The following is a 21,683-nucleotide window of genomic DNA, read 5'->3' as shown; positions in this document are numbered from 1 at the left end:
TTTTTTTTTTTTTTTTTTTTTTTTTTTTTTTTTTTTTTTTTTTTTTTTTTTTTTTTTTTTTTTTTTTTTTTTTTTTTTTTTTTTTTTTTTTTTTTTTTTTTTTTTTTTTTTTTTTTAATGTTGTGCTCTACTTCCAAACTGTGTTTGTCAATGATGTAGTGCTGCATGGTAGTTATCAATTTTTTCATTCGGAAAATTTTCATTCATTTTGTGCAATCCCAATTAACTGCAAGTAGAGTACATAAATTTCCTAAAAGTAGGGAAATAAATTTCAGTCAGGTCACAAATCAACAGCATCAGACCATTCATATCATGCAATTTCTTTCCTTACAGTTTGCAGGTCCAGTATCTAGATGTTTTGTCAAAAAACATATATATATATATATATATATACATATACATATACACATATGCACAGATAAAAAAAATAGGAAAGCTCTTTTACCCTCCATGGGGAAGACAACTTGTTTTTGTGATGAAAGAAAACTGTGGTCATTCTGGTGTGACCCAGTCTTGAATTAGGGACATTATGAGAAAGAAAGGAGCAAATATTCTTCTGTGCTTATCTGACATGAGATGCCAGTGCACACACAAACCTTTAAGTTCAGTCTGAGTCGCTCCAAATAATGCAAAAGTGATGATTTTAAATAGTGATTGTTATAGGGCTAAGTTTGCTACAATACCCTAGAGAGTGTAATAAACCCATCCTAAATCACCTTCCATTTCATTGGTTAAATGGAATCTCACGCTAAGATTTTAAAGATTTGCATGTATCTATTTTTGCTGGATGGGTGGCTTTTTCTTGTTTTGATGGGGTTTTTAGTTGCTGGAATAGCATTATTTAATAATTTTACAGTTTGCTAACGGTATAAATTTATCATATTTATTGCCCTGCTCTGAAGATTATGATCTGGTTTTAATTTTAAATTAGAGAATTTATTTTTTTCTCCTTGTGAAGTTCATAATGTTTTTAAGCACTTGAAGACAAGACAACATTTCTCATATAAATTTTTCATTAAAAAAAGTGGCTGGATAATAAGGGAAATACTTATAACATTCCAGTGTCATTTAAATATGCTTATGAAAATGATGATATCTAAACTGATATTAATTTCTGCAAAATTCAATGCTAGCTGTATGTCCCTAGCTGTCTGTGCTGCCATAGAAAAGATTCTACAGGGAGAGAAATATGAACTTCTGGTTAAAGCTGTTAGGTTTTGTGTAGTTGTTTTAATTTTAGGGCAGGTCCATAATAAGGAAAAAAGCAAATGAAGGTATAGTTGTGCTTGTGTTCTTCAGTACAAACACATTTCTTTCATTAAAGTTCATGCCAGATTTCTATGCTTTATATGCAAAAATTATGCCTCCTAGCCTTAAAAACAGAAAGAATAAAGGAAAGAAAATGCTAATATTTATCACACATTTTGTTGGATATTTTACTTTGGAAGTACCAAATATTCCAATTTGTATTGAAACATGTTTATGTCTGTATAGTTCCTGATGATGTATTTGCCCAAAATTATATATGGAAAGGATCTTACAATTACAAAAGCAAGAAACAGCCCATGACTCTGACAGTCACCAGTTTCAATGCAACTTCAGGAAGAGTAAATGCAACACTTACAAACAGCAATATGGAATTGCTGCTATCAGGTATGGTCTAAGAAATACTAATTTCCTTTTTTTTTTTTTCTGCCTTATATACATTGGTTCCCTGTAACTTTATATATAACACATAAACTTTTAACTTCTGGAAACTTTCTTAGCTTATCAAAGAAATTTTCATTGTATTTCAGTTCCTTTTCAAAGGCAGAGATTTATCCACCTTTTCTTTCTTTCCCTCTCTTTGTTTTTGTTTCCCAGGTTTTTATTATATTTGGAGTTAATAGTCAATAAGTAGTGAAAGAATAATCCTAGTTCTCATGCTTATTCTTTAAATATTATAAATAAAGTGAAATTACAGTTCCTGAGATTTTATTAAATCTTAATTATAAAATTTCCCTATAGTAGCTTATTAATGACTAATTGTCAATATGATGAGATTGATATGTGTTGACCTAGAAAGTCAGAGATACCTAATGAACATGAAAAAAAAGTAGAGATGACATTTGTTAGATTATCTTTCATTTTCTCCTGTCCGACCACTTGCTGCTTGAGAAAAGCAATCAAAACCTACCTTCCTCCAACCTCCTTTCAAGTAGTTGAAGACAGGATATGATCTCCCTTCAGTCTCCATTTTATTCCAGACTAAACAACCGTTCCCTCAGACTTTTCTCATAAGACTTGTGCTCTAGACCCTTCTGCAGCTCCTTTCTCTGGACGTGCTCTGGCACTTCAGTGTCTATTTTTTATCTAAGCCAGGATGACAGACCTTCTTGGCCACCTGGGCACACTGCTGGCTCATGTTCAGCCACTGTTGACCAGCACCCCCATGTCCTTACAAGCCTATAGTGTTGCCTGGGGTTGTTGTGACCGAAGTGCAGGCCCATTGATGCAACCTGTCCAGATCCCTCTTCAGAGCCTTCCTATCCTCCAATAGATCAATACCTCTGCCCAAATTAGTGTCATCTGGAAACTGACTGAGGGTGCCCTCAATCCCCTTGTCCAGATTGTTAATAATGATATTAAACAGGACTTTCCCCAGTATTGAGTCCTGGGGAACACCACTTGTGACCAACCACCAACTGGATGTAACTTCAATCAACACAACTCTCTGGGCTCATCCATCCATCCACCCATTCATCTGTCCACCCATCCATCCATCCATCCATCCATCCATCCATCCATCCATCCAGTTTTTTCTCCGAGTCCACCTGTCCAACCCATGAACAGTCAGTTTCTCCAGAGGAATGCTATGAGAAATGATCTTGAAAGCTTTATTTAAGTCCAGTTAGACAGAATCTGCAGCCTTTCCTTCATCCACTGAGGCACCTTATCATAGGAGACCACGTTAGGCAGGCAGGATCTTAACCTGTATGGCTAAACCTGATTCCCTGTTTGTCCTGCACATGCCATGTGATGGCATTCAAGAAGACTTGACCAGTAGTCTTCTCTGGCACCAAGGTCAGGATGACAGGACTGTACTACCCTGGACTGCTGGTAAATGATTGAAAGTGTCTCAGAGAGCAGTTGGGTGAATCCCATCCAGCCCCAAAGACTTTTTTGTGTCTAAGTGGTGGAGCAGATTGTTGACCATTTCCTCTTGAAATCCTCTTGGGGGTGTCAGTCTGCTCCCCATCTCTGACTTCCAGCTCAGCAGGCTGGCTACCCTGAGACTTAGCTCCTTTCATGCTGTGGCAGCAGCAGAAATCCTTGAATGCGATATTGTGATATTCCACAGCCCCTGACATTCAGAGCACTGTTGTCATGGTTATGTTGGCACAGTATGCACAGTTCTCTGTGCTGTAAACCATCAGCAGAAACCACAGATATGGCTGAAAAGATACTAGAAATGTTTGGGTTTAAAGTTTTGGAGGGTTGTTTGTTTTTTGAATCTTTCTGTCCTTTGGTTGAAACATCTCAAGCACACAGACAACGGGTCTGTCACACCACAGGAGTGGCAGGCTATTTCACAGGGGTGTGAATTGGCATAAAAGAAACACCTGAAATCAATATTATCACTCAAAATTTAGTTTCTTGAAATTTCATCCTCTGTCTACCACATTGACTGCAAGGTTGGAAAAAGCCTAAACGTTTCATTTATGTATAGGCTGGACACTGCTGTTTTTAATCTTCCTCATACTCTAGGATACCTTTATCTGAAGTAATTTATCACCACTCTTCGGTGCTAGCAAGGATAGAAGTGACAAAACATCACTCTGTTGGAAAAAAATGGGAGGAAAGTTCAAGCCATAGGTTTCTGAGAGGGGTTACCTACAGGAAGGATGTAATGGGCCGAAGAATCTATGTTTCTGTTGAGGTCTGATTTTTCTAATATACAGCAGAATGGTAAATTTTTGTCCCTGGATTTGTCTGTTGAAGGTATTTTGTAGGTGTCCTTATAAGAGTCATATTTGAGAGGCTGTAGATGGACTGAATGTTTTCTGATTGATAATAACATTTGCCTTTACTGTGTGTACTTTTTTCGCTGTTGTATGATGTCTCTTTAGTTTCAGCCATGTAATTTCTGTGAGGGAATTAAGAGCAGCAGATGTAGTATTTCATATTTTTAGAATTAGAAAAGTAAAATGCTGTGTTCTCATCCAAAAACCTCCTATTCTATTAGTCTGAAAATTCTGCTGTCTGCTGTATCATCTCTTTGAAGCACTGGAGTCCAATATTAAGCTGTTTAGTTGTGGTAGCATTTCTGTCTTCTCTACCTGTAGATGCAAAGAATGTGAAGTATCTGGACATTTTCTTTCTTCCACTACAGTGTTGTGCAGCCTTAGTTATATTTAGTTATACTTTTTTTTTCCACCAAAGAATGTGGTGGATTGAACCTGGATGGGTGCCAGCTGCTCAATAAACTGGTCTATCACTCCCACTCCTCAGCTGGACAGAGGAGAGAAAGTATATCAAAAGGATAGTTGGTTGAGATAAGGATAGAAAGAGGTCAGTCGCTGATTATCATCATGGGCAAAACAGACTCAATTCATGACAATTAATTTAATTTATTGCCAATCAAACAAAGGTGGGGTGATGAGAAATAAAAACAAATCTTAAAACGCCTTCCCCACTTCCTTTCCTTCTTCCCAGGCTCAATTTTACTTCTGAGTTCTCTATCTTCTCCCCTCCCAGCAGCACAGGAAAAGGGGCATGTAAATTGTGGTCAGTTCATCCCATATTGACTCTGCTGCTCCTTCCTCCTCACTCTTTTTCCCTGCTCCAGTGTGGGATCCCACCACCAGGAGACAATCCTCCACAAACTTCTGCAACATGGAGCATTTCCACAGGCTGTAGTTCTACACAAACTGCTCCACTGTGGATCCTTGTCAACATGTCCTTTCCACGAGATGCAGTTCTTCAGGAAAAGGCTGCTCCAGTGGGTTCCCCACAGGGTCACAAGTTTTGCCAGTGATCCTATTTCAGCAGGGGGTTCTTCCTACATGGATCCACAGGTCCTATCAGGGACTTGCTCCAGCACAGGCTTCCTATGGGGTCACAGCCTTCTTCGAGGCATATCCAGCTGCTCCAGCCTGGAGTCCTCCACAGACTGCAGGTGAACCTCTGCTCCGTTGTGGATCTCCACAGGCTGCTTGAGCACAGCTGCCTCACCGTGGTATACAGGGGGATCTCTGCTCTGGCATCTGGAGCACTTCCTCCTCTCCTTCCTCACTGACCTTGGTGTATGGAGGGCTACTTCTCACTCATCTTTCCAGCTACAGTTGCACAGCATAGTTCCCTCCATCCTAAATCTGTTATCCCAGAGTGGCTACCACCACTGTTGATGGGCTCAGCCGTGGCCAGAAGTGGATCTGTCCCGGAGTCAGCTGGCATTGACTCTGCCAGACAAGACGAAAGATTCTGGCAAATTCTCACAGAAGCCACCTCTGTGCAACCACTGCTACCAGAACCTTGCCACACACACTGGGTGATCAGGACCATCAATCTGATGCCATCCACACCTGTTAGTCAGTATAAACTAAAACCCCAAAAATGTGATGCATGAAAGCCGGTGTTTTAAATCATATTAATTTACAGTATGAAGTCTGTTGTGTGAGTTTTAAGTTAGGATTGGTGGCATTTTTCTGAAGTATAATTAGTATTATTGCTTGGGGTTTGTTTTTGTTACTGGTTTTTTTCTCTTGCTTCGTTTTGGTTTTAGTTTTGTTTCTGTTATAGTTTTAATGATCATTAGCTCTTTCTCATGTAAAATGCAATATAACCTTGTCTGATTCTACAAATAGGGGACTTCATATGTTCAGCAATGAACAGCAATTTTGGTGATCTGACAAACAAACAGTGATCATACTATAGAGATCTTCTATTTAAAATCTGAAGTTTTAAACCATTAATTCATAAAAATGTTTAAAAAATGTGGGGGGAAAAATCATAACTGTATTTTCACTATTCACCACTGTCTTTGTAAATTAAGATTGAATCACTAACCATATTGTAGAATTTTGTTTTCATTTCCAAATAAGGAAATAAGGGTATTTATGTTCTAAATATTTATTCTGCAGGAACAACAATGACACAATTAATTATGTTTATGAAATAAAGAAGATTGCATACAAGTCTTCTCACTGTCTGGAAGAAACTGTATTGTAGTACTGAGTTAAGAAGAAAATTCAATTTTTTTTTAAATATTTTCAAATTTAGAAATTTTTAAATTTAGCTCCAGCTTCTGGAAAAGAATTTGTTTGTGGATGTTCCTATTATCACATTTGCTATATGATGATTAAATTATATATATGGAAAGTAGGGATGTGAGATTTAAATACACTCTCTGATTCAGAAAAATCTTTTCCATCTCAAATCAGATTACTGTCAATGTTTGTTCTGTCTAAGGCTTGTTACCATAACTGCTAAGTAACAGCTGTGTGTATAGGGTTTCCCTGCTGTCCTTTCTACAGGCTAAGCTAAAAAACGTTTTCTGTTGAAACCATGTTATTATTGAAATAATTGAAATAATATTAAAAGAATGCATCTTGATAAACTAAAAATGGTAACAGTTGGCACCTATTTTTCCTGCTTTCCCTTTTTAAGAAAAGAGATTAAATGTTTATTCTTAAAGATGAAATTATTTTTCTACTCAACACAAATATGAATTTTTAAAACCATGTTCTACAGGAGTGTATAAAAGCCAGGAAGCTCGGCTAATGCTCCACATATATCTCATTAAAGCACCCTCCCATACATCTGCAAGCAAGTTGAAAGAGGAAAAATGGGCTATGGATGGTTTTGTGAGTATATTTGCGTTACAAAAGAGGGATAATTTTTTCTATTTGTTTGAAACCATGATGGTGTCTCACACACAAAAAATCCTGAGACATGTGAAATGGAATCTTGTTAGCAAGGCTTATTCTTTAAATTAAATGAAAATTTAAAGATATAGGAAAGACATAGGAAGATATAAGAAAGCAGTCTGTAAGATATAGGAAACCAATCTGAGGGAAAATATGGGAGCAGTTATACAGTGTAGACAAAATTATAAAGCGTGTTAATACAGAAGTATTTCTTGTAGGTTTCTTTTAATTTTATTCTAATATATATAGAAGTTTCATCATAATTATAATATCAATTTATTGTTATATTAGTAAAATAACAATTTTATCATTACACTAGCAATCATGCCTTACTTTTTGGTAATATTTTCATAAATACCGTGAAAAACATGAAGGGAAAAAACATGAAAAACATATAAAGGGAAAAAAATAGATTACTCCAACTAAGCATTAGGCCCCTTGGAGGTTCTGGGTGTAAGCTTATTCTTCAAAAGAGAGAAGAGAGCACATAACTGAAAGGAAAAGAGGTGAAGGAGAGGAGTGGATAGAAAAAGCAGCAGCCCAAGTGGCTGGGATGTGTTTAAATCATGAAAAGGAAATGCTTTCAATAAAAAAAAAAGTAGATTTTTCAGAAAAGAGAGGGCATAAAATAATTTGGATTATGATAAATGCTCATACATCCTTACTACACAATCTGATTTTTCAAGGAATTTGTCTTTTTCCTTGTGTTTCACTTACTGGTAAAACACTGCAGTGACACCAATATGGGTACATATGGCAAACAAAGAGAAGAGGTGTGTACTGAAGTGTACTCACAAATTGTGGCACTGCTTCAATAATGATTTTTAGAAAGGTGCAAAATCAAAACCAAAGAACAAAACTTTAAACTGCTTAAGCAATAAATGTACTGGTAAAAGGGCTTAACTTTCTTGGCTTGAACAAACTTTAGGCTTTATGAGCATTCTCCTGAGGTGACAAAAATATGGCAAAAGCAAGGAAATTGCTTTCAGACTTCTGAATATACAAAAGCAGACATTTTATTTTTTTTTTTAATCTTGGAATATCTCAGAAAGGCTGCTTTACCCCAAATTAAAAAATTCATCTGAGAAAGGCACCCTTTCTTCAGTGAAAACATAGCTTCAGGTCACTGCTGAAGACATACTGTGTGTCGTGGTTTTGCCCTGGGTCAATTTGCTTTCCACCCCCCCCACGCCATTACTACTAGTTGAGAGAAGGTTTTTGCAGACAAAAGAGAGACAGGATTTGGGGAAAATAGTATAAACATTTATTACTAGTAAAACAAAAACTACTAATAAATTAAAAACTAAAGAACTATATCTACAACAACAATTTTTCCATCTACTTCCTAAACAAAACAGGAAATTATGAAGTACTTAAGAGCTTAGAAATACTGACATTTGAACTGCCAGAAACTTTAAGTTTTACTGCTTTTAAAAAGATACAGTTAAAGGTTTAAAGCATACAGTATCATATAAGGTATCATATGTGACCATAAGAAACCATATCTAAATTATGCCTTTTTGAACTTTTTATATAGATTTTCTAGAAAAAGAAGGTGTTTATCGTGGGGAATAACAGCTATCAGTCAAGCATATTAGGATATAGAATAGAATAGCTCTGTTTCAAACAGATGCTTGTAACTTGCAAGAAACTTTTCCCCATTTAATTCAGAGTACTTTTTGTTTATAGGTTTCTGCTGAACCTGATGGAGCAACATATGTTTTTCAAGGATTCATCCAGGGTAAAGATTATGGACAATTTGGACTTCAAAGATTAGGTATTCAGCAAATTCTAATTCTTTGCCAGTTCATTGTTTTGTATTGTTTTGTAATGCCCAGTAGTATGAGAGTATCCTCAGGATGTTATCATTACTGACATTATAGGTAATATAGTCAGTAATACAGCTATAGAGAGATTTACAATCTTTGAACAGATTTTGTTTAGTGTGTTTACCACTTCACTATTTCCTGAACACAAAGACAAAAATAGTTTCTCTGAAACCAAATGTTTTGAATGCTGTTCCCAAGCAATTTTTTTCAAAACATGTATGGTTGTTTGGGGTTTTTAATGTTGTTTGGGCTTTGTTTTATTGTTTTTTTTTTTTTTTTTTAATTTCTGTGTATTGCCTTGCAAGATTAGAAAAGTGAGAAGATATTATGATGCATGCAATTGTTAAAAGGTGGAGTTAAAAGCTTAAAAATTAGTTTTGAAGCTGCATTGTAATCACTTTCCTCACATTTAAAAGTTGTATAACCTGTCTGTGGATGTAATGTAGACAATGTATTCCTCAACCATGCAAAAGGTCATATTCTTTTTTTTCATCAATATCTGGCTCTAGCTCTTCAAAATTGCTCCTTACTCTTTCACTCTGTGTATCCGTACAACACCTAAGGAAACAAGTTTGCCTCTTCAGATGATTGACCTTTTCCTTGACATTATGCTTGTTTTTTATACCTGTAGCATTTATTCATTACTGAAATATGGAAATATAATCAGTAATGTAATCAATGTAACATATGCGTTATTATCAATTTGACTTTTTGTAACACAGTACATCAATGTGTGTTAACATCCAAAACTTAAATCCCATGCAGAATTTTTCTGTAAGATATTTACTATACCAGAGCATATATATTGTTCTCCCAACATATTGCATCTACTTATTAATCAGAATATGGTATATATTTACTTTCCAGATGGTCTCAGCATACAGCTGTATGTATACAGCTGAACACATTTTGATGTCCCAGTAACAAGGTGTTATTGAGTTCTGAAGATTATGGAGTAGTATGTGCTGAGGATAACAGACACATATATGATATTACTTATTTGGTTTTTTTCGGGGTTTTTTTAGGTCTTAACATGTCTGAGGGTTCAAGTTCTTCTAATCAACCACATGGTACAAATAGTAGTTCAGTGGCCATTGCTATCCTTGTGCCTTTCTTTGCCCTTATATTTGCTGGTTTTGGCTTTTATCTTTATAAACAAAGGTAAGTACTAATTATATGTACAAAATTCCTCTAATACTCTATCTGTTGCCTTCAATCTTTGCAAATGAATACAGTTTTCTGTAAAACCACAAAGTGTTTGCAAAATACGCAAACCTTCTTCCTACCTCCATTAATGTCTTCTGTAATGACTAAGAGATGAGTTTATTGTACTGTGCTATACTTTCATTCCTACCTATTTAGAATTTTATAAATTTCTCTCTTATTATAATAAAATATATGTTATAAATTATTGGCATATGGTAAATAATATAATTGGCAGACTTTATATGTACTTAAAATAAATTACCTATCTTTTTTTCTCTATGTGACAGAACTGAACCATAATCTGAGTAGTTTATTTCAATATCTACTCTGTTTATTGGCATACAAGTATATGCAAGTATTATATCCTTGAGAGGTTTCATTGTGGAACTGTTTCTACATCTGAAATTATTAGTTCGTATGCATATATGTCAATCAGCCACCAGTCTTTTCAGTTTCACTAGTCTAAGTTCAACAGTTTTGGTCATGTTATCGAGACCAGTACTAACACTTTGGATGCAGTGTCAAGTAACCTTTTCCTATAGCTTTAAAGCATTAGATAACTAAAGAAAATTTAATCACTTTAACGACAAGACAATTCATTGCATATTAACTGCCAAAATGTTAATTTACATCTGATAGTCTGACAATAATACTAGTAATATACTCTACAGGATAACGTTAGTTTAAAACATGTACCATGATTTTTAAACAGCACTACTTGTATTCAACTGCTTCAGAATATGAAAAATTACCCATGCAATTTTTAATGTATTTGCTATTACCTATATGCTGTAAGCCCTGGTCTTTGCATTTTATATTGATGATTTACAATATAGTATGCATTTTATATGGCAATATGGATGAAAAGTTTTTAAGGGTTTGAACGCTGATATTTTGAGTTATTTAGTGAAAAAGAAAATGTTTCAGCTATAAAGTCGTTCTTGGTAAACTTGTCAAGTCTCCAAAGGGAAAAGAAAACCTCAGTCATCTGGATGGGGGAATTATGTCTTAACAAGATTTTGTTGTACTCTTTGCTATTTATCATCTGATCCTTCAATTATAATGGATAACAACTTGGATAATGGATCTAATCACAATGGGTAACCTCTTCTAAGGTTGTTAACTAAGTTTCTAGGTAAACACTATTTTCAATAAATCATAAATCCCTTTAACTTGAATACAGTACTAATTCTTAGCATAGATATTGTAAAAATAGCCCAAAGATGATGTATTTAGCTCCTGTAACTGGAACTGGGAGCTAAATTCTGTTCTGATTCTTAAACTACATTAAGGCAGTGAGGAAAACTGCACTTACAAATTCTCTGGTTTTTTTTTTCAACAGGACTGCACCTAAAACACAGTATACAGGATGTTCTGTACATGAAAATAATAATGGACAAGCTGCTTTTGAAAACCCCATGTATGACACAAATGCAAAGTCAGTGGAAGGGAAAGCGGTACGATTTGACCCCAACTTGAACACTGTCTGCACAATGGTATAATGTGGTAATGATTTGTCTTCAAAGTCTGGGAATTGACACACAACACAGTGCACACACAGTTCACTGATTAAAAAAAAAAAAAAATTTAAAAAAAATTAAAGCACACTTTTCAGGATGTAGTGGGTCACCTTTTCCTGAGGACGATAGGCAAGTATGGGTTGTAGTTATTTTGTTTTCATTTCGTTTTTCATAAACTGGATCAGAATTCTTCGTGTATGCCATGGAGAGTGTTAAAAAAATTTGCTGCACTCCATGAGTGCTACTCACAGTTTATTTGCTTTTTTAAAAAAGGAGGTTATTCTAAAACATAAAACGTATTTGCATATATTGGAGGAGCATCCACTATCAGTATTCTGTGCTTTATAAAAACTATAATAGAGGGACTGGGTTAAAAAAAAAAAAAAAAGACATAGGTAGAAAATAAGAGCTATACTTACAGAAGACAATAGGTCACTGATTTCTCTTTAACAGTCATATGCTCCATCTTTCTCATAAGTTGGTACCTTTTTTCCTTTTCCAACCTGTTTAGTATTTTATTTTTCACAGAACAGTTAAGTTTTTAGGTCCAGGAGGTAGTCTTTAGAAATCAGCAACTATAACTTTCTCTTTTCATGCTACAGAAGAAAAAATAGAATTTCATTTTCTTATTTAATGAATTTCCTTCCCTGCTTCACAACTTGCTTCATTTTCATGTTTCAAGTCACGCCTGTTTTCTATGTTTCCATTAACAATGCCCACAAATGTTCATGTTCATATATTTCTTTTGTCAATCATCTGGACAAATTTTACAATGAAGAAGTTAATATGAACTGAGCTTTGTATGTGACTATCTTTGGTAATGTTGAAGAACATACAAGAGTGACCATCTTACATATTTTTTCAAAAATAAAAACATAATTTAAGGATATTTCCTAATAAAAAGTGCAGTTTACAGTAACGCAAGTAATGAAATCCATGTATCAAAAATTTAGGAGTCCATTTTTCAATCCATGTTAGTTAAAACTAGACCATATCACACCAGTTTATTCCTTCAGCATTTTAACAAAATGCATGCACAAAGCATGATGAAACCCCATTGAAGCTGATGGATTGTAAGAGACTTCAATGAACTTTGGATCACATCTACAAGGCAAAAGGAAGTTATAATTTGAAAATACTGTGTTTTCACATCTATTTTATCTATATATTCCGTACTTTAGGGAAACAAATCTTTACAGCTCATTTAAAATTAAATATATTACCATAGTGCAATGAAAAAAAAAAAAGATATATATATATATATAAAGCCATGATTTTATTAGGGACAATCCATTCATTTTAGGGACAATTCAGATTCCACAGCCCTCAGATACAAGTTTTAGACATTCCAGAATCACTTCTAAGGAAATGCAGTTTTTAGTTTTACAGTTATTTCATATCAGAATTATTCAGTGGGAACTCAGTAATTTATTTGATGTAGGTCATTGTCTTCCATTCATAGCATGACTCACAAATGCTGTGTGTTAGCCAGTGTGAACTATCTGTTATTGTCCCTTTCAGACATTAATGATTCTGTGAAAATCTAAACTTTTTATTACCGTAATAGAGAGTGCCTACCAAAAATCATTGTACCCAGGATTGCTGCTTGGATTTCTATAATGTTTGATGAATTTCTTATAAACCATTTTACAACACTTTGTTTTGAATATTCATACAACTCTGTCAAACTGTATTCTACTAAAAGGATGCTGTTTTATATTTTATACCATTGGTTGTTATTTATTCTTGTTTATTCAAATGACTGCAATAACTATGATTCATTCATTAATGTTAAGGTTAATACATTTGAGATCGTTTAAAATGTTTCTTCTGCAACTGGCTACTCCTCTTATATTAATGCATACACTTTTGTAAAGAAGTATATTTTTATGAAAAAGGATTTGTAAAAGTATGATGTAAATTTTCAGTGCAATGTAAACAAAATAAAAACCGACAATTGCTTTTTTAAATCATGTTTCTTCTTTGGACGATGAACTTTAAAATTATTTCAGTTATGAAGATGAGAAAATAACCAAATTTGGTAGTCTTGTGGGTTTCTAAAATCATGTTATTTTTTCTGATTCTTTCTGTGAATTTTAGGTGATGCTGCAAGATTTAGATTACTTTCAAAACAACTGATAAGCGCAATCTGTAAAACTAATTTTCTGTTTTACTTGAAGAAGCAGATTTACACAAAGAAGGCTTACAGTTGTCAAACCAGTGAAAAGGAAAAAAATTACTTTAAAAGAAAAAAATAATTTAGAAAACTTTAGCATTCCTGAAGGTTATGGGCAGCCTACTTTGTATACTATTTTGCTACCTTTTTGCAGAAATATACAGGATGTACATATTATTGGGTAGTACCAGTACATACAGTATTTTCTGGAATTAAAAAAAAACCACCAGTTTTTCTTTTAATCACATTGAACTGAAAGGAGGGATCTTAGTTATATTATTATAGTATTGAAACTGTGTTTTAACTAACCCTTTTACTTACAAGCATGTAAAGTGGATGACAAATCCTGATCTGAAATGCTATTCATAGGATAGCTTGGGGAGAAAATAGTCACAAATTCATTTGTGAATTTGATGCTCTATGTAAATTGGAAAGTCCCATTCAGGTTGTTGAAATCACTGAAGACTGTGTTGTTAAATACACTAGAAAAAGAAGCACAGAGTCACTGTAAAGTGATATCATGGAGATCATGCACTGATCTTTTGGTGGGGGGGAAAGAGGTTCTAGAGCAAATTGGTTAATTCTGAAAAGCAAGAAAAACCCATTTTCACAGTGGCCAAATTTTCATATGCAACCTAGAACCTGAAGTTAAGCTCTTCTTTTTTTTCTGTTTATGCGTTGTATGTTTCAACATATAAAAGTAAATAAAATTTACACTGAATTAGTTCCACAATCCTGTTAATTAACTTACACTAATATATCCAGCTTGCACTTTTTAAGAGTTATACTGACTTTCTTGTAAAAGAGTGCAATCATAATAGATTGAATTTGAGGATTGGTTAATTTGTTTGGGTTTTGGTTTTGTACATTGGATCAATTTGGGTTTTTTATGGCTTTTTCTGTTTTGATTTGGTTTGGGGGGTTTGTTGGGAGTTTTTGGCTGTAGTTCCTGAGCTTTTTGACTTCTAAATTGTATGTGAACTCTTCAATTTCCAAGTAGCAGAGTGATCAGTTTTCCCTGAGGCAGATGGGATTCAAAGCTTTGGTTTTTTTAACTGGAATTTGTTAGCCCAGTCTACTCACTGTTTCTTGTTTTTCTTGGGAAGGTAGATGAATGGAAGATTGCCTTTTGGCTACGTAATTCAAACAAATACAGTATATAGAGAAAATGTGTATATCACAAAAAAGCAGAATAAAGAAATCAGAAAAAAAGAATAGAGATTGCCATGCAACTCTGTGAGTCCTTTCAAGATTCTGCAATACTACAGACTGAGATTTAAAATTTCATTTAAGATTGAGCCATTTTAATTCTACACTATCTGTGTGTCAAGACCCATCTGGTCCACTACATGTCATTAGATCACACTACCATCTGGTTCATTACTGGAATCCAGAAACCATATGGAATCAACTGAACTCACCAGAATAGCAGTTCTGGTAGAACTCCTCAGAATTATCATAAAATTGAGCTTAAAATGTCACATTTTACTTTACTTTGTGAAACAGAGCTGGCATTAATATGTAGACATCTTATCCTGGAGGAATTCCATGACAAAAGTAGAACAAGCTGTTCTTGTCAAGGAAGTGGTTTAATGGCTACGCATATTATTGCTTCATACAGAGAGCTAATGGGAAGTAAAGTGAGCCTGTAGCCAAATCATTAAGCTGTTATTCTAGGTGAAAGACAGATTTTCTTTTCCATGCCTTAAAAGCATGTACGTCAACCCACTAGCACAGTTGGCTGAAGTGCTATGAAGTATTCCTCATTTTTTCCAACATTAGTGAAATTTGAGGAATTTAAAATCTTGGATATCACTGCACAAAGACATCAGCAATCTGTATCCCAGTGTGTAGATTCAGTTGTAAGTCCTTATCTACTACTTAGCTACTGTATTATCTCAGTAAAGCATAGATATCTTATGATGGAATATACTTTATTATTATTATTATTATTATTATTATTATTATTATTATTATTATCATTATTATTGTTGTGAAGGCTTCTGCCCATGATCTTTCTGTAAAAGATCATCTGTTCCACAATGGGAAAGTGCAAATGTGTTGAAGCACCCTTATTTATAGGATGATCAGAATTGGAGAAAAATATATCTTGTACCAGTTGTTATATTAAAACCCTACAATTTTTTATTAATTTATGAAAATATTTTATGATTTCAGATTTTCAGTGGGAATTGATATAGGTACCTGAAGTATCTAGATGACCACTCAAGCATTGGTACATTCAGCAACCAAGTTCCAGAGCTCCTCTCCCGCACTTTGCTAATAGTCTTACTAGCCTTTCATGGTACATCAGAAAATCTACTTATGATCTCCCAAAACCACAAAATTTCCTTTTGTTTCTTTGCATTTCTATGATTTAATTTTGATTTTCTTACCAAAAGTTCAGTCAAATATGATGGAGAAAGATGCACTGGGATTTTTTTTTTGGTAATCTATATTACTGGTTAGCAAAAAAACATGTTACTCTTAACTCCTTTTATATCTTTCTCTATGAAACAATTCTTGCACAAGAGAGTGTTCGCATGAGACAAGCATGATATAGTGTTTAGGAATGCAGTTGAGTTTTAAGATTTCTGCTCAGTATATTTTTTTTCCAAAATTTTTGTACGATTCCAGCTGGTCTTTTTTAACAAAGGAAGCACAAAGTTGGTTTTATCTTTAGTTACAGACTAGGTCTCCCAACTGTCTGATCATTTTTCTCATCATCTACTATGTACTGCTGACCTAAGTGACAGCTGGGACAATTGAAAAATGATTCATAATTTGGTTTCCTTATGTAATAAAATAAGTGCAATAAGTAATAGCTCAGGAAAACAATTTTGAATAAGATTCTTTTATGTCATGTATTAAGCAGGACCAATTAAATGAACATTTGATTACATAAAAAATATTTCAATGAAGTAGCTGTGCTCCCATTTATTATCTTCTTGTTTCTGAAACTAAGGCAACATAATATCCTGACTTGCTGAACCAGGAGTAAGTGTAGTAATAGTTCTGAAATGCAGGTCCCATCATTTTATGAAAAATTATGAATGTTAAAGACATCTATCATAGTAAGTATACAGTTAATATTTGTCAATTCTACATACCAATTCATGCCAGATCAGCCAGATTAAGCTGATTAGGTCAAATCAGATTTTGTCTAAAGTATATTTTAGGAAGTGCCCTAGTGACAAAACAGGCTGGAGAGAAGGCAACTTCCAACAAAGGAGCTGCACATCTGTTTTAAGGTAAAAAACATTAACTAGTGTCCAGAATTTAATGCTCCAGTTGTGCGCCCACGTTTCTAAGAAGATACATAATGTTTGTGAAAATGAACTTGGATCTCAATTACTGAGTGCTGATACCATAATTTTTGTTGCTAAGATTCTAAAAGATTCTATGTAGGGGCAAAAGTATTATAATGTCATCTTTTCCAATAATGTTCTAGTTCTGGTTTTGGCTGGGGTAGGTTTCTTTTCTTCACAGGAACTGGCATAACCCTGTGTTTGGATGTGTGCTGAGAGTAGTGGTGATCATACTGGGAAGTCTTTGTTATTGCTGAGCAGTGCTTACACAGTTTCAAGGTATTTTCTGCTTTTCAGCCATCCCACCAACGATGACGTTGGGGGTGCTTAAGAAGCTGGGAGGTGACACAGCTGGGACAGTCGGTTAGAGCATGATGCTGATAGCACCAAGGCTGTAGGTTTGATCCTCTTATGGGCCATTCACTTAAGAATTGGACTTAATGATCCTTGTAGGTCCCTTCCAACTCAGAATATTCTCTGAAATTTCTGCAAAACTGACCAAAGGGATATTCCAAACCATATGGTATCATGCTTAGCACATAAAGCTGGAGTAAGAAGAAGGAAGGGGGGGGTGGGAGCAATTGTAGTGATGGCTTTTGTCTTCTCAAGTAACCATTCTGTGTGATGAAGTTCTGGTTTCCTGGAGGTGGCTGAACACCTGCCTACCCTTGGGAAGTAGTGAATTAATTTCTTGTTTCACTTTGCTTGCATGCTTGGCTTATTAAACTGCCTTTATCCTCACCCACAAGGGTTTTTTTTCACTTTTATTCTTCCAATTCTCTCCATGACCCTGTTGGCCGGGCAGTGAGCAAGGGGCTGCATGGTGCTTAGTTGTCAGTTAGGGTTAAGCCATGACATTCCTTTTTGGCACCCAACGTGGGGCTCAAAGGGTTTGAAATAATGACAGATTTTATTAGAATGTGCTAGGTTCAATTCATAGCTGTTACGGCTATTAGGCTGTTAATTATCAGGCTCCAGAGGCTGCACCCTGCAGAAGGGAAACACAGTGGAGCAGTTTGTGAAGAACTGCAGCATATGGGAACAACCTGACCATGGGGATACAACACATCTCCTGTGAAGACAGGCTGAGAGAATTTGGGCTGTTCAGTTTGGGAAAGAGAAGGTTCTGGGGAGATCATATAGCAGCCTTCCAGCACCTGAAGGAGGCTTACAATGAGGATGGAGAGGGACTTTTCACAAGGGCATGTAGCAAGAGGACAAGGGGAAAATGGCTTCAAACTGAAATAGAGTGGTTTAGATTGGATATTAGGAAAAAAATCTTTACTGTGAGGGTGGTGAAGCACTGGAGCAGGTTGCCCAGAGAGGTTGTGGACTGGGAATGTTCAAGACAAGGCTGGATGGGGGCTCTAAGTAACCTGCTCTATTGGAGCAGGGGGTTGGAACTAGATCATCTTTAAGGTCCCATCCAAGCCAAGACATTCTGTGGTTCTATGACCCTCATCAGAGAAGTTCGTGGAGGACTGTCCTGTCTGACAGAATATTATATCTCAACACTCTACATCTGTGGTGATTCTTGTAAGACATTCTTCTTAATTTTATAACATTCAGCAGTGATAAGAGTTTAGTCACTTCAAACTGTGAAGAACAGACTCCTCTCTAAGGAAGCATAACACAGAAGGATATTGCTCTCATGTATCAATTAAAGAATTTACAAATCCACGGGGAATCAACACATTTATGTTTAATCCACCACGAGTGGACCAGTAATGTGAGTAGAGTCCCTATGATTGTTATTTTATTTTCCCCATGGGCTTTCAGAAACAAGTTGATTCTAAAAAAGTGGTCAGAAAAACCTGAAAGCCCACTAAAAAATAAAAATAAAATATATACAGAGAGAAAATAAATAGATTGATATTCTGTTTTAATAAGCTAAGTGGTATTATGTTTGATCTGTGATTCTGAAACCAGAAGAACAATATCAGACTCACGTGACTTTACCTTTCAGACCCTTAGAGCAACCTAATCTGTTTACTCCACCTATGGTCATTTCTTGACAGAAGTTTCTGTTCCTCTGTGTCTTGTCTGTTGAGTTATATCTTACCTGTTTGATCCAAAAAAAATATAGAAGAGCACCTCATAGGGACAGGAAATTAGAAAATCTTAGTGAACAGAGTCAATCTTGTTTTAATGGCCTTCTAACAATATGATTTGCATGCTTTTTGATAACATTTCTGGGCTTCAGTTTTCTTAAGGTAGAATTAATAAATATATTTTATCTTTAAAAATATCATTGTAAAATATTTTGACACTTCAAAATTTATGCCTCTTATTTTATTGGTAAAATATATTCTTAAATTACATACATTAAGTCATGACAGTGTCTTGCTGTCAAAGTTATGTAGACTGCAGTACTTATCTCCAAAGTCATGGACAAAAGAAAATGACTGAAGAGCACTCACTGCCCTTACTGCTGCTGCTTTTACAATGCCTATGAGTAAATCTAAGATTGCCAAAGGTGAATCAGAACTTATATTAGATGTAAAATGGACTAAATAAAACACATTTCCAATAAAGTAAATGTGTGTTCCGCCTTTTATGATCTCCTCTGGATGCTGAAACCATATCAATGTTATATAGATTATGCACATCTAAAAAAGACTGGTTGTGCAACATCAGTCATGTCTGTAATTTAAAATAAGATCATGGTTGATTTTGTCATTACTGAAAAGCAAGATGATATATTTGACCTGGTGTATGGAGCTTTCCTGTCAATGAAGACTTGATACCATATGTGAATGAGCTAAGATGAACTGTCAGTTTCTCTCTGAGAAACAAATGAAATAACACAAGAAAAATTCATGAGAACAGGCAACTGTCCTCAACAAAACCATGGGCTCCAAAGAATAATGTAAAGTGACAAAAGCAATTAATGAAGATAAAGAGCTGATAGGTGAGGAACCACTAAAGGCAGATGTCTCATATCATTCCTAAGCATGCCCAGAAGATACTGAGGAGCATACAATTATAAGTGCTTGGTCTAAATATGTGTACACACAGTATATAGATACTATAAAATAAATAATAAACCATATATAGCCATGCACACATCTAATGTAAAATCAAGCCAGTGGTGGTGAGATTTTCCCCATTCTTTTTAATGGAAAGTAAAAATATATACAATATAGAATATGTATAATATAAATTTATTATTTTTAAATACTATACTACTATATATAAAATAGGAATGGAGTATGTAGGTTATCTAATAAATATTTTATATATACAATATGGAAATTTACATATATACTCATATATTCTTTTACTTTTGTGGCTAAGTCAATTTTGCAAGTAGTAGATTCTTATTTATTGTTTCAAACTACAGTGTATTTGCCATAGATTGATCTATAACAACAAGAGTATAAAATATCTGTAGTAAGATATAATTAGTGTTAAAAGATTGTAAGTGTGAAGTATGACTAGTAAATGCCTTTATATTCATGGAAACTAAGGCAAATATATGGACATTTGATTATTTTTCTCTTTACATAACATTATTCATTGCATACTCAGTGTAGTGCCTAGGTGAGGGAGGTCTGAAATCTCAAGCATGTGAGTTATTGTGCATAGAATCATAAAAAATCTAAGTACCTGTTCTTCACTGGAGTAAGTTGCCCAGAGAAGTTGAGAAGGCCTCATCCCTGGAAGTGTTCAAGGCCAGGCTGGATGGAGCTTTGAGCAAACTGGTCTAGTTAAAGATGTCCCTGCTCAGGGAAGAGGGGTTGGAACTAAATGATCTTTGAGGTTCCTTCTAATAGAAACCATTCTATGAATCTTTGACTCTATAATTCTCTTAAAACCAGAAGTATTAGGGCTCATCTGACACAGTGAAATCAAACAGTCGGAAGAAGATGTTCTTGTCTGAGTTAACTTTGGCGCTCATTACTTGTAGGGCAACACAGCATTGTACATGTTTGATGTTAGTGCAGATGGAACATAAACTTACTTGCTGCTGTCATCAGGGGGATAAACCAGCCACAATCACTTTGCCACATTTTAGAGCCTATAAATTAGGAAAGAGTGTTGAGCAAATATATTTAAAATGTAAAATTTTTATCAGAAGTACTTACACCAAATCAAATTAGAAACAAAATAGATGCAGTTAACCTGTGTCATGAAGTACTAATTTACAGTTCTGAAAAGTCAAAAAGCACATATTATTGACTAGAGATGTTGCTTTTTCCTGTTTTCTAGTTGATTATCTTGCAGCTGAGTGCCTTGTGTCCCTGACAAAAAGCTGACATTTCACCAATTGCTCCTTAAGTAGCAGCCTACATGTACACCACTTTAGAAAACACACAGGCTGCCCTTAAATGGCTGTTTGATTGTTTGATTCTACTCCAAGCCAAATGTATCTCTTGGCAGATCTCACCACTGAAGAACAGCTGAAGAATCACCAGGTAGAAATCACGAGTCCCTGATATCCCTCAGTGGGAAAAACCCACACATACCTTACATCCAGTGTGGATGGAACACATCTATCAGTTCCTGCAGTTAAACTCCGTGGCCCACTGGACAGATGGCGTGTGACAAAGGCTTTCCTGGAAATACTCCATATGCATACAGCAAAGGCTGATGTGGTATGCAGCATTTTGGAAGTGTCCATCCTGCATTGCTCTTTGCTAATGGTCTCTAAGTAATGAAGTGACACGAGAACACATAGGTCAAAGAATGCATCGTCTGTTACCCAATATTCTATCTTAATTTTTTTATTTAAT

The 21,683-nt window shown here is 35.0% G+C and overlaps 1 protein-coding gene across 2 annotated transcripts in view; it reads left to right on the top strand.

Moving 5' to 3' along the window:
• CSMD3 (CUB and Sushi multiple domains 3) overlaps positions 1-12,406 on the top strand; it is a 188,369-nt gene extending 175,963 nt beyond the window's left edge. The window contains exons 40-44 of one of the 2 annotated variants that reach the window (XM_027906492.1): positions 1,495-1,653; positions 6,733-6,845; positions 8,598-8,685; positions 9,763-9,898; positions 11,286-12,406. In XM_027906492.1, the coding sequence (XP_027762293.1) occupies positions 1,495-1,653; positions 6,733-6,845; positions 8,598-8,685; positions 9,763-9,898; positions 11,286-11,445 (656 nt within the window). In that variant the 3' untranslated portion in view covers positions 11,446-12,406. The remainder of the gene's footprint in view (positions 1-1,494; positions 1,654-6,732; positions 6,846-8,597; positions 8,686-9,762; positions 9,899-11,285) is intronic. The other variant, XM_027906493.1, reaches the window with a different exon arrangement.
• The last annotated feature ends 9,277 nt before the right edge of the window (positions 12,407-21,683 follow it).

The sequence above is a fragment of the Empidonax traillii genome, unplaced genomic scaffold (assembly GCF_003031625.1).
Source record: "Empidonax traillii isolate 1590-97213 ecotype Southwest subspecies unplaced genomic scaffold, ASM303162v1 scaffold1302:size208794, whole genome shotgun sequence".
NCBI lineage: Eukaryota > Metazoa > Chordata > Aves > Passeriformes > Tyrannidae > Empidonax > Empidonax traillii.
Note: the sequence above shows the minus strand (reverse complement) of the source record. Positions and strands in the feature narration are given on the sequence as shown.